The sequence below is a fragment of the Juglans microcarpa x Juglans regia genome, chromosome 1D, assembly GCF_004785595.1.
Source record: "Juglans microcarpa x Juglans regia isolate MS1-56 chromosome 1D, Jm3101_v1.0, whole genome shotgun sequence".
Taxonomy (NCBI): domain Eukaryota; kingdom Viridiplantae; phylum Streptophyta; class Magnoliopsida; order Fagales; family Juglandaceae; genus Juglans; species Juglans microcarpa x Juglans regia.
The window spans coordinates 2259467-2273107 of NC_054594.1; the positions used below are offsets into that span (position 1 = coordinate 2259467).

At 41.9% G+C, this 13641-nt stretch overlaps 1 protein-coding gene and 1 long non-coding RNA gene across 3 annotated transcripts; one reads left to right on the forward strand and one right to left on the reverse strand.

Moving 5' to 3' along the window:
* Positions 1–759: 759 nt before the first annotated feature.
* Positions 760–3125, forward strand: LOC121249861 (ribitol 2-dehydrogenase). Of its 2 annotated transcripts, none has more exons than XM_041148700.1 (5): positions 760–1225; positions 1416–1681; positions 1866–1959; positions 2172–2283; positions 2486–3125. In XM_041148700.1, the coding sequence occupies exons 1-5, from the start codon at positions 1087–1089 to the stop codon at positions 2589–2591; spliced, it is 717 nt and encodes a 238-aa protein (XP_041004634.1). In that variant the 5' UTR covers positions 760–1086; the 3' UTR covers positions 2592–3125. The 2 variants fall into 2 exon arrangements, with proteins under 2 accessions (XP_041004634.1, XP_041004625.1); XM_041148691.1 differs by having other exon boundaries at positions 763–1225; positions 2506–3125.
* Positions 3126–3907: 782 nt separating this feature from the next.
* On the reverse strand, positions 3908–12975 carry LOC121250039. The gene is made up of 3 exons (XR_005937696.1): positions 12963–12975; positions 10802–10806; positions 3908–4019 (listed from the first exon to the last, which is right to left on the reverse strand). It is a non-coding gene; the product is annotated as an uncharacterized LOC121250039 (long non-coding RNA).
* Between the last annotated feature and the right edge of the window lie 666 nt (positions 12976–13641).

Genomic DNA, 13641 nt, shown 5'->3' on the forward strand with positions numbered 1-13641 from the left:
CTAGGCTTGGACCCGCCCAAAATTTCACCCGTTTGTCCGATCCTAGATATATATTAAAAATTATTATTTTTAAAATAAAATGACATTTTGTTTTAGGTTACGTTTTAAAATAAAATGACGTCCTAGATCCTAGACTCGGTCTCTCAAACTCTCTTCATCTTGCCATCATCTCTAGTCTCAATTATCTCTCTCACCATATGATACATGGTGGGCGGTGGACAGACGATCTTGGAGGCCAATTCAACTCCTGACATCTGGACAGGGCACCCTGCCCACAGGAGTGGGGCTGGGGGCTGCTGGCTGGAAGTTGCAGGTAGCACCTCTAAGTCTATAGCAGAAAAAATGGTGTGGGATGGTCTGGTATTATTATGCCAATTCATGAAGGTATTTATTTAATAATCAAATGTTCAAGGATGCCGTTTTTGCATTAAATTTGCAGGCAAGTACCAAAAAAATAAGCCAAAAAGTTGAGAGACTGATATATAAGAGTGTGATACCTTGACCTAGACCAAGTTAATTGGTAGTTGCCTTGCCACACCACAGACGGCATATATAGTAGTAGTCCCACAGTTTTACAAGAGTGAGACATCTGGACCGTTGATCCTAAATAATAATATGAAACGTACAACGGCGCCCTTTCGGTCGTCTCTATTCCGCCCCCATCCCTACTTTTTCTTCCGCTCAATGATTAAAGAAACTGATGAAAGAGAGAGAGGTGCCAAGCATATATATATATATATATATATATGTGTGTGTGTGTGTGTGTTTATATAAAGATGGAGGCAAAGCACAGAACAAAAAGAAATTAAGTAGCGCTTGTTGCAAGCTGGGAGCTAGGCAACAGGCCAGCCAGTACTCTGACAGACGGTGGAGAGTTTAAGCTCTGCCACCATCTTCGACCTTCCCCTCAAGCTTAAAAAGAAACACAATTAATTAAGGACTACGTATGATTGCGTATGTAAATCGAACTAGCTAGCTGCGAGCCGGTTTGTGTTATTTGTTTGTCTCGCATCCTAGCTAGCTAGCTGCTCTCGATCGTTTCGACGACTCCTCATTAAGCTAGCTAGGTGTATAATACAAACAAAGATGCGCAATATGGCGAGCTCCGGCGCCTCCGCCCGAGGCATCGCCGCCGTTGTCGGTGTGGGACCGAAGCTCGGCCGCTCCATCGCTCGTAAGTTCGCTCACGAGGGCTACACCGTCGCCATCCTTGCTCGTGACTTAGGTGATAATCAGATATCGAAATTCCCTCTTCTTCTTGTATATAACAAACTATAAACGATACAGAACATGAGATTTTTTATTTTTTTATAAAAGCATCAAACAGTTGTTTTCCAGCTTTCAGCGTTTTTAATTTCCATGTCTTATTTATTGCTGATAATCGACTGTGCAAATAAAATGTTATATACTTGTAGGGAGGTTGTCGAGGTTTGCGGACGAGATAGCGAGGGAGGAGAAAGCACAAGTTTTCGCGATACGAATCGACTGCTCCGACTCCAAAAGCGTGAAGGAGGCGTTCGAAGGCGTTCTCTCGCTGGGTTTTGTTGAGGTTTTGGTTTACAATGCGTACGGCCAGCCGGCCATGTCTTGGAACCCCATCAACTTCACCGACATTCGCATCGACTCCTTTGAGAAGTCCCTCGCCGTCTCCTCCGTTGGTGCCTTCCACTGCGCCCAACAGGTATATATATATATACCTATAGTACTCTTCAAACCTCGGCGCCATGTTTCATTAATTTTCTGGAAAACCAAGCCTTTAATTAATTATGTGTAGCCTTTTCTTCCCTTGTAGTTTCCTGGGCTTGATTTGATTCTAACTTTTATATCTATATATACTTACTTTCTGCTTTCATAAAATCGGGAAGGTTCTTCCGGGCATGGTAGAAAGAGGAAAGGGGACAATTCTATTCACGGGCTGTTCAGCTTCTCTTAACGGCATTGCCGGATTCCCTGAGCTATGTAATTTCTTGTTCCTTTTGATCTTTTTCCCTGTGATCAGTCCTCTTTCTAAAAATTAGATTACAGTATATTCATGGACGATCTATTTAGAAGATTCCGTTTTTGTTGCCTGGCCAATGTCGAAAGATACAACACAGAAATCGTATACATGCGTTATACTTCCATTATATTAATATTGTTAATGTTTCTATGTACATTACTGAATGAGACAGGCTGTGGGAAATTCGCTTTGAGAGCACTATCGCAGTGTCTGGCGAGGGAGTTCCAACCTTTGGGTGTACACGTCGCCCATGTCGTCATTGACGGTGTCGTTGGCCCACCCAGGTTCCCTTCTCTCTCTTTTACAGTTTACTTTCTCCTATGGAATCTACTCGTGTATCGCTGCTGGCTACAAGAGTTTTTCTCTCTCTACATACTTTCATATATAGATCCTCGATCCAAACTACTTTTCCCTTTCACTTTTTCTCTCCAACTTTCTCGCCAACCAAACACTGCTTTGATTCGTAAAGTGAATCATTAAAAGCAGGAGTATTTGCACTTTGGCAGGCCGGGGCCATCAACGTCGCAAAGGCCGGCGTTGGTTGGGGAACAACACAGCAGTGGAGGTACTGGGGATTGTGCAATATCATTAATGGACCCAGACGCGCTGGCTCAGACCTACTGGTACTTGCACATTCAGGACCGGGCCGCTTGGACCCAAGAGATCGATCTACGACCCTCCAATAATCCCAGAATTTTCTAGCTTGTGCCGACTGCATGTGAATTAAAACTAGCTCAGCCCGCAATCTTAATCGTCAGAAACAGTAATAACTTGATCTGTTTTTTTCTTTCTTGCTCGACCCTACATACATGCATGCTTCAAAAACAACTTGGGTGGATTCACGGATCAAAAGCGATCGCGTCCCCACCATCTGCCTGCCCCACAAGCACATGACTCGCTCCTCCAAGTGGCCGGGGACAAGTTAAACGTCCAAGTTGAATGCATGTTTCCTACATCACTCATGATGAATATTAACTCGTATTAGTGTTTATCTCTTGTTTTTTTTGTATTTGTGGGATTAGATACAGATGTTTGAGCTTAATCTCCGTATGATTTGGGTAATTGGGTGTGTGTGTGTGTGTGTAATATATATGGGAATTAATTAGTGTGATTATTTTGCAATTAATGATTCAAAAGTGTTTGTATTTTAAGATTGATTAATAGATCTGTCGGTTGTAGATGGCAATTATTGTTTAAATTGATCGATTAGATACAATATAGTACTTCGGACAAAAGACCCACATATGAGGGAAAGGTTGGGTACAGCATTTCAAGCTTTGAATGGATGGGAGGAGGACTTCGTGTTCGAACTGGGGACGCACAAACTTCCATTATGCTTGAAAATTGAACCTTTTTTCCCCGCACATAAAATACAAAGGTCCCTTTCTTTCGATAAAACCGAGAGAAGAGAGAAAAGATCAAGAGAGGGAGAGAGCACTAGAGGGGATAAGAATGAAGGGAACCTTAGCCCTCGGCTAAAAAAGAGCCCATTTTAGGTCGGTCAGTGGTTGATATTTTACAAGGAGTAGCCGTCATTTGGTGGGGGCATTTATCTGGTACAGGGGGAGTGTGGACGACCCTTTGGATGACACAGTCAAGGTTCCCCAACAGATTCATGCATGCCCCTTGGTCCTTTGCCTAGTTGATTGTGTGTCAGGTTGTGAGGCCGGCACTACCGGTCCCAGCCCAAAAGCTAGTCATAGCAACGTATGCTGGACATTAGCCAATCAAATTCTCATGCAGCCTGCCTACCTGCCTTTGGATTAGACCCTGTCTTTGGATTAGACCCTTCTTAATGACGGTTTTAGATTTTTGTTCCAGAATCACCCAATCATTAGTCCGGTCCAGCGCTCATGTTGGTCCAAACCGGATCTATCTGATTAAGAGTAGGAATGATACCGTACCATCTATCATTTCACCACCTCTAATGTTATGTGTCATCAAGTTTGAGTGAGTTCCCTAGAATGGAAAACTATTTGGAAGTACTTCTAGTTAAGGTCCGAATTACTAAGTTACCAACCTTGCATTCTATGACGACAACTCATAGTGTTTCACTTTTGATCAACAACTTTAGTCCTCAGAAGCAGTACCAGTACCGTCGGCTATATATGGTCAAACGACAAAGCACCAGCTCCAAAAAACGACCATCGATCGTTGGCAATAAAAGCACCAGAAAAAAAGTTTACAGCATGCTTCCTTATTGTCAACGTTCAGTCCCCACATGCTATGCCATTTTGCTTACGAAAAAAGAAATTATAGAGCTGGCATTCCGACAGGTGGTTACAAACACAAGACTAGGACAATTATTGTAAACTTGGTTATGTTACAGCGATTGTTCATGTTAGAATTTATGTAAATATACACAGCAGAAGCAATATCTCAAAGATATATGTAGTTGTTCCACAAGTAAATCCAATGTTCAAATCTCTGATTTCATATTTACCTGGTGTGTGAGTGTACTACGTAGATAAATCTAGAGACACTAAATATACTCACAGCCTAAGTATTTTCACTCACAGAACAGAGAGACTCCCAAATGCCAAGATGATCTCTACCAGGAATGGAGGGCACATAGTGGCAGGGGCCAGCCAACGTTACGGCCATAACGCCTGGCAAAATATTACCAAGCGTTATGTCTGGCATACCAATAAGGGAAGTGGCAGGGGCACGCCCACTAAAGGCGCCCCCTACTTTATTACATCTCTCACTCGCACATAGTGGGCATGCCCCAGGCATATCTCTCTCATCGTATTCTCTATATCGTTCATACAAACAAATAGGTTGTGCGACCACCGAGTACACCTTGAAAAAAATTAGTGAGAGAACTATACTAAATCTCTCCTAGAGAAGACTAACATAGCAATATCCCTAAAGTATCTAGTTTGCCCTAGACTCATTCGATCGCATCTAATCAAGCATATTCGATCCCTCTTGAGTTTTTTTTTTAGAACTATGCTTTAATTGCTTCTAAGTTATCGCAATGTGTTCAAAAAATTTATCACTACCAAATTGTAGCGCTAAAGTTTGGCGTCAACAAACACAACCGGAAAAATACGTTGTTGAATAGTCTTCCCTTCGCCCTCATGTCACTCAATTTTAGTCTAACTGCTTTTCCAGCAATACTTTTTTAGACCGTATCCAACATGATCGTAGACAATATGCTAAAGTAGCAAACATCAAAACCTCTATCTTATGACATTGTCAAAAGTCAAGAAGGGCAAAAAATAAAATATAGGACTCACACAGTGAATAAACGTGAAACATTCATTCACTTTCATATCTAGTCGTAAATGCACATGTAGTATGAAATACATGCTACGATATATCTCTCTTTCTCAAAAAACGTATGTCCATATCAAACACCGTATAGATCTTAATCTAGACACAATTTCTGTGTCTAACCGAAGTTTCTCCATTTGCTCGACGCCAAGGCGCCCTGGCTTACTATAGGCTATATGGATTGTGGGGTGTCCATGCACGGTTCTCTTAAATATAATGAATCTCATCTTAGTTCTCACTAAAACAACATATCTTTTTATGTCATACTTATCCCTCTCTAGACAAGTATTAAGTGATACAATGTCTCATCTTTACTCCTCTTTGCAGCACCAAAGGTGATCGTTCGTGTGAGTGAGCCGTTCTAAGCCTGTTAACATACCTTTTGTGTGTGTATAATTCATACAATATGATAAAGGCAAACTGAAATAGAATATCACACTACATTAATATCTCCAAAGAAAGTTTACATTACTATGTCAACTGCATTATAATCACAATCACGCAGTTCTAAACTCCTAACATGAGCCATAAAAGTGTCTTTTGCTATAGGCTTTGTCAAGGGATCAGCAACCATGCGACTCGTAGATAAATATTTCAGGATCACTTCCTTTTGTGCCACCATATCTCTAATGTAGTAATATCATATATCAATGTGTTTGGTTCTTCCATGATACTTTGGATCCTTAGCATATGCGAGAACAGCCATGCCGTCGCAAAAAATGGTCACTGGATCAGAATAATTCACGTCGATATCAAGGTGCTGAAGGAACCTCCTTAACCAAATACCCTCCTGAACTACTACTGAACATGCTATGTACTATGTCTCTATGGTGGATAAAGATATGCATGGTTGTTTCTTATTACTCCATGTAGTGGCACTATTGTTAAATAAGAAAACATATCCAGTTGTCGATTTGCGCTCGTTTAGGTCACTGCCCCAATCAGCATCATTGTAACCATTTAGCTGCAAATTTAAATCCTGATAGCATAACATATAGCCTACAGTTCCTTTGAGATATCTAAAAATCATTTTGATTGCTTTCCAATGAGTCAGTCCAGGATTAAATTGGAATCTACTAATCAAGCCAACTGCATAACATATATCTGGTCGAGTACACATCATTGCATATATCAAACTACAAATAGTGCTAGAATAGGGAACATGAGTCATCTTCTCTATCTCTCTTGAAGTCATAGGACACATTTCTTGGCATAAGGCATTGCCCTTAGCAGTGGGGTTGTACGTCAATGGGTTTACAATTTCTCAATTACTCATTTGGAAGCGTTCAAGAACCTTTTTATGTAAGCCTGTTGAGACAAACACAGAAGTCTCTTTGAATGGTATCTATAGATCTTAACTCCCAAAATATATTCACTCTCATCCATGTCCTTCATCTCAAAATTGAGGGACAACCACTCCTTAGTAGCAACAATCATTCTTTTATCATTTTCAGTCATAAAAATGTCATCAGCGTATAATGATAACAACACAAAACTCGTTTTGGACCGTTTTATATAAATAGAATGGTCTTTTGCGATCATCGTAAACTCATTCAAGAGAATGACTCGATGGAATCGGAGATACCAATATCTAGATGATTGCTTTAGGCCATATATAGATCGTTTGAGTTTGCACACTTTGCACTCTTGACCTTTGACCACAAAGCTCGTAGGTTGATCTATATAGATTTCTTCATCTAGTTCTCCATTGAGAAAAGCCGTCTTAACATCCATCTGATAAAGTTCTAAATCCAAATGTGTTACAATGGCTAGAATCAGGCCAATTGAGGCAAACTTTACTACTAGATAAAAGGTTTCCTCATAGTCTACACCCTTTTATTGGGTATATTCTTTTGCCACAAGACGAGCTTTATACCTGACTATTGACCCTTTCGCTTTACATTTGACCTTTAGAACCATTTGTTTCCAATGGCCTTTTGCCTTGCAGTAGGTCTACCAAATCCCAGACCTTATTAGCCCTCATAGACTCCATCTCATGGTTTAGTGCTTTCATCCACTAATCTTTAGTAGAAGATGAGAGAACCTCTTGGATTGTTCTAGGCTCATCATCATCTTGTAGCCCGACCATGAAAATTTTCCCTTCAATTCCAAATTGACGACAAGGAACATTTTCACGTGAGCTCCTATGTGGTTGAAGCTGTTGCGGATAACCAACAAGTGGTATATTATTCCTTAGAGCTAAATCACTCCCATTGTTCCTAAGAGTTTAAGAAATTTCATTGTTTTCAACTAGGATGCTTGGAGTGGCTTCCTTTTGATCCACAAGTTCTTGAAGTTCCAAACTCCTATCAACCTCACCTCTAATTGAAAATTCATCATTCACATCTCGTGACTCAATTTCAGATATTGTTCCATCAGGTTGTTCACTGATTAAAACATATCCTTTAGAGTTATCAATATATCTTATAAAGATACACTTCTTCCCTCTAGGACTCAGCATCCCATATTTATGAAAAGAATCATGAACAAAGCCCATTGAACCCCATGCCCGTAAGTTATTCAAGTTAGGTTTCTCATTGGTCCGAAGTTCATACGGAGTAGACAACACTGATTTGGAGGGCACTCAGTTAAGGATGTAGGTTGTAATCAAAAGTGCCACAATATGATATCGGTCGGTTTTCTTGCGCTATCATCAATCTTACCATCTCAAGCAGTGTCTAATTTCTCATTTATGCCACGCCATTTTGTTGTAGTGTATATTGTATCGTCAATTGCCTTTTAATTCATTTTTCATCACAGAGCCTTTTAAATTGTTCAGACAAATATTCACGTCCATGGTCAGTTCTTGGAGCCTTTCTACTATTGTCTAATTGATTCTCTACCAAACTCATTTGTCTAAAGCAATCCAATGTTTCAGACTTATGAGAGATCAAATAAACATGACCACAACGTGAAAAATCGTCTATGAATGTGATGAAATATACAGCCTCATGTCTTGTCCTCTCATCGCAAGATCGAAAATTTGATAGGCTTCCTAATCATCTCTTGCGCCACAATGCCTAATTATTAACTTTCAACATAATTTTTACGCAATTTTAAATTATATGGGACGCTAAAAAAATAATTTAATTTCAACCATACTCCCACTAATCCAGTGATAATTTTATAAACCAATCATATATATAACGAAATAATTATGCCAAAAAAAAATAAAAAAATAAAACATAATTTTTTTTTCTCGGCACAATTAGTTTATGAATAAAATAAGAACCCCACATATCACTAAAAGAAGCAGCAACCCAGTGGTGCACCTACCTATTAGATCCCTCTAGGTCATGGGTTAAAAACACATGAAAAACACTTTTTTCCATTTTAACGCACTAAAACTCAAGGCTGGGGCTAGAAAATAGGGTTATAAGCCCAAAATAAACTTCAAGCTTGTGCCTTGTTTTTTTAAAAAAAAAAAAATCTAGGGCACGGTTGAGAAAAAAAAAAAAGCCCAGCCCACCCTTTTTTTTTAATAACTAAAACTGACCAAAGCACATTTTATAAAAACCAATCGTCTTCAACCTCAATTTTTGGCCACTGTTCATGTGAATAGTACCACAAAAACACAACAGCTAGTAGTCGCCATGTTAGTGAGTCGCCGCTGCTCGACATTACTTCGGGATGGTAGAGCACTCGCCTGCGTGCTCTGAACGTCACAACGTGCAGCAACCATGGTAGGTTGCGCTTGTGGTGGACAATGTACCACAGCGATGCGTGCAGCAACCATGGTGCGCGTGTTAGAGACTTTGGTCTAGTCCCTAAACACTATGTTGTCCTCACATTGGTTCTCTTTGTGATGACCGATTGCCTTAGTCCTCTTGCTTGGTCTTTGATCGATAATGACAATGATGGGTTCCTATGTTAATGGAGGTATGGTGTTTAGTGATGGATGTGATGATGATGATAAGTTCAGATGATCTAAGTAATGATTTGATGTGTTTAATGCAATATGGAACGGCTTGAAGGTTGCCCTTGATATTGGGACCACTTGGATGATGCTTGGGGTTGGTATGGTGGAGTTAGGCTATGGTTTTCGATGGTGGCTAAGTGGGATTTCGAGATTGGAAGAGTTGGCTTAGGGTTGGAGTATAGGATGAGTTGTTAGGATTTGGAAGATGAGGGAGGCTAGATTTGGATGGAAGAAGTGAGGTTAGGGTTTAGTGGCTAGGGCAACACTCAAGGGCATGGAATTAGGGTTTGCGTGAGTTTAGGGTTTTGGGTTAGGGTTGGCCGGCCTTGCGGCTTGGTTATTGTAATCCCTAAAATGTAGGATCAAATATGGAAAGGGTGATTCGGTTTTGGCAATGTGAAGAAGATCGTAGTTGACTAGATGGATTGAAGGGTTTGAGAGATTTAAGGGATTGGAGATGAGATGGAAATTCCTAGGATTAAGGGATGTGATTAGGATGAGTCAACTTTCCTAAAATTAAGGAAGTTGCTGAGTGAGACTCTTTAGAGGTGGTTAGGGTTTATGGAAGACAATTAGGGTTTCTAAAGTTTAGGAAACCCTATATGGAAAGTGGGATTTCGGCTAGATCAAGTGAAAAATGGAAGAATTGTATTCTGAGGTAATGTCAATTATGGAAAGTAGGGTTGGTAATGTGACAGGTGTGTGAATTGTTTGGAGAGATGAGATTATTCAAGAAAATATATGAACACCAAGGAAAATTGATGAACACGTATGAACATTCAAGAACACAATGATGAACAACTCAACACCAATTCAAGAATTACACAATGATAAAAGGAAACTTCTCATATATTGAAAAAACTTGAATTACACATATTCACGAATTTCAAGGTGATGAAATAAAGATAAATAAATGGACAACTCCTATTCACGAGTTGCAAGGTGTTAATCCTCTCATTGTGGTTCATGGATTTCACCCAAGTAGCCCAAGTGCATAAGCACCGAAAATGTGATCTCAAAACAAATAATCCGTTCACTTAGAGAATTTGCCAAAAGATGTAAAATGAAATGCCTAAGGTCCTATTTAAAGCAATAACATATGTGGGAAAACCCTAAAAGGTCTCCTTGTAAAACTTGTTTTGGGTGGGCCTCATGATGGCCCGTGTCATATGTTGGCCCTTGGTGGCCTAGGCTGGCCCATGACATGGCCTAAATTGGCATATGTTGGCCTCATGGCTGCACGCTGGGGCTGTTGCATGGCCACACTGGCATGGCCCAGGCAAGGTGCCTGGGCGCTGCGCGCGCCCTGGCCTGGTCTGACAAGACTCAAATAAAAATCGCCCTAAGACAAGGTCCTAGGTATGCATGGGTAGTCGAGATCGGGCCACTTTTGAGGTCAAGCCTAGCTTTGGAATACTTTCCTAAGGGTATAGTGTATGCCCTATAAAGATTGCAATAATGGCATGGGTCAATTAGAACGTGGCTCACGTTTTCCCTTTTGACCATGCCATGGCTCAGCCCTGACAGCCCATTGACACTGCTGCTGACATGCCATGACAGCCCCACGACACAACAGCTGACATGTCATGACAACCCTTTGACACAGCTGCTGACATGCCATGATAGCTCCTTGACACTATAGCTGACATGCCTTGACAGCCCCATGGCACATGCCTTGACATTGTCGCTGACATGTCATGGCACACTCAGCAGCAGCAGAGCACCCAGTTGCAGGCGAGCGCCTATAAGCATGCCCAACAGCCCATCAGCATGGCCAATAGGCAGCCACAACGCCCATCAGCCTACCCAGTAGCATCAGCAGACCATTAACACGCCCACAGGCATGCCATGGCCTCTACCATGGCACGCCCAGGACAGCCCCACAAACATGCCATGGCACCCACCTGACAACACCCTGACAGTGTCGCTGACATGCCTTGACAGCACCACAGTAGCCCTACAAGCATCTCATGACCTCTGTCATGACATGCCTAGGACATGCCCGCAGGCATGCCATGACCCTAGCCTTGGCATGCCCAAGACAGCCCGCAGGCATGCCATGGCCCCAACCATGGCATGCCCATGACAGCCCCGCAAGCGTGCCATGGCCCAAGACGCCCAGCGAGGCTAGTGATAGTCTTGCCTACGCGCAGGCCATCACGCACACGCCCAACGCACAACATGCCAGCAGTGCGTAGCAGCAGCCCGTGAGCGGCACAGCACACCCAAGCCTTGCGCACGCGCCCATCAACATCAGCAGTAGCCCAGCGTAGGATCAGTGCCCAAGCCCTTTGCCTGGGCCATGCCAACAAGCCAGCAGCCCCATGCGCCTAGCCCAACGCACCCCAGTAGCACGCCCTAGCACCCAGGCCATGCTAGCCACACGCCTTAGCACCCAAGCCATGCTAGCCACACGCCCAGCGCTCAGGCCCCTTGCCTGGGCCATGTCAGCCACACGCATGCCAGCCATGCCATGGGCCAGCCAAGGCCACCAAGGGCCAACTTAGCCACAGGCTATCATGGAACCCGCCCAAGACCTATTTTACAAGGGGACCTTTTAGGATTTTTCCACCTATGTTATTGCTTTAAATAGGAATTTAGATATTTCATTTTACATCTTTTGATCATTTGATATTTTCCTTTATGGAACGGTTTGGATTGTTCTTGTGAACACTTTAGATGCTTTTGCACTTGAGCTTTTTGGGTGTCATTCGTGAATCCCAAAGAGATGATTTACACCTTGCAATTTGTGAATATGTGTTATCATTTTATCTATCTTCGATTCATCACCTTGCAATTCATGAATAGGTGTTGAACCACTTATCTATCATTTTATCAATCTCTTGTTTATTTTCCATTCAATATTCATTTCTTTCAATTATCCATCTTTTTGCATGTTTTCCATTCTCTATTCAAAAATATAAAAAATACACATTGTTGTTCTTATCTTTTCTAGTTGTTCATATATTTTCCTTGGCATTTTCTTACATTTCAAACATATCCTAAGCCATAGTCTTCATATCCTTTGATTTCCCAAATATCTATAAACACCAAAAATAGTCTTCATCTTTCCTTTGTCATCTAAGACCAAATCCACTTTCTATATATTCCACCAATTGCCATAGCCAAAATTCCCTAAGCCTCCATCTTTCCAATCCCATATTTCTCATATTTGCCACTTTCCAAAGTAAACCTCCCTCCATCCACACTAAGCCCTAACTGAAATTCTCATTGCCTACATCATTCCATAAACATCTCTAGCCTTAGTTGGAAACCCTAACCTTCTGTAAGGACTTCCTAAACTTTAAAAACCCTAACTCTAGCATCCCTCCATCCAGCTAAACCCTAACTGAAACCTTAGAGTCCAACAAGATAATTCCTACTTTTTAGTACTCTTCATCTCATCTTCTAAAATCCAATCCCTAAAATCACTCCATCATTTAAATAACCAAATCCCTAAAATCACCCACTTTCTAGAATCACTCAAGTCAACCATCTCCAAATCATTCTTCCATTTCCAAAACCGAAACCCAATCAATCCCTAAACTAATTCCTAAAATTTAGGAATCATAGCTCCCTCATCTCCATCTTTCCAAATCCTACCAAAGATCCTCATCCATTTGTCATATTCAAATTCTATCTCCCATCTTCAAATCCTTAATTCTAGGAACATCCCTAAAATCACTCATTCCCACCAAAGACCTTCCTCATCTTACCTTAGCCAATCTCTAAAGTCAAGGAACAACCCTAGACTCATTCAAACACCATCAATTCCTCCTTCTAAACCCTAGAACCCATCCTAGACTCCAACCCTAGTCTATCACTTTCCAATTTCGTAATCCCCCTTAGCCACCACCTAAAACCCTATTTCACTTCACCATACCAACCCTAAGCATCATCCAAGTGGCCTCAACATCAAGGGCAACCTTCAAGCCGCTCCACATTATGTCAAACACACCAAATCATAACTTAGATCACCCGAACTCATCATCATCATTTCACCACTAAACACCATACATTCATCGACCTAAGAACCCTTCATTGCCATTATTGGGTCAAGACCAAGCAAGTTGGTAACACGCAATCAGTCATCACAAAGACAAGGCGAGTTGCGGACCCCTAATGTTTAGGGACTAGACCGAGGTCCCTAATATTGTCACTAGCCTAACTGGGCGTCCTGGGTGTATCATGGTAGGGGCCATGGCATGCATGTGGGGCTGCTATGGTGCTGTCAAGGCATGTTAGCTACAGTGTCGAGGGGCTGTCAGGGCATGTCAGTGACAGTGTCCAAGCCTTGTCCGTGGCGCTGTAGGGGCATGTCAGCAGCAGTGTTGAGGAATGGGCCGTGGGGCTGTCCAGACTTGTCAGTGACAGCTTCAAGGCATCAACCATGGGCCCATCTAGGCTTGTCATGGCATGGCTGGCAGCTTGGCCGTGGGCCATA

What these genes read in the sequence shown, in the direction of transcription:
- LOC121249861 (XM_041148691.1), top strand. Translation starts at nt 1,087, where the DNA reads ATGCGCAATATGGCGAGCTCCGGCGCCTCCGCCCGAGGCATCGCCGCC. An exon ending in CATCCTTGCTCGTGACTTAG is followed by an intron (nt 1,226 to 1,415) that starts GTGATAATCAGA and finishes ATATACTTGTAG; the next exon opens with GGAGGTTGTCGAGGTTTGCG. An exon ending in GGTGTCGTTGGCCCACCCAG is followed by an intron (nt 2,284 to 2,505) that starts GTTCCCTTCTCT and finishes GCACTTTGGCAG; the next exon opens with GCCGGGGCCATCAACGTCGC.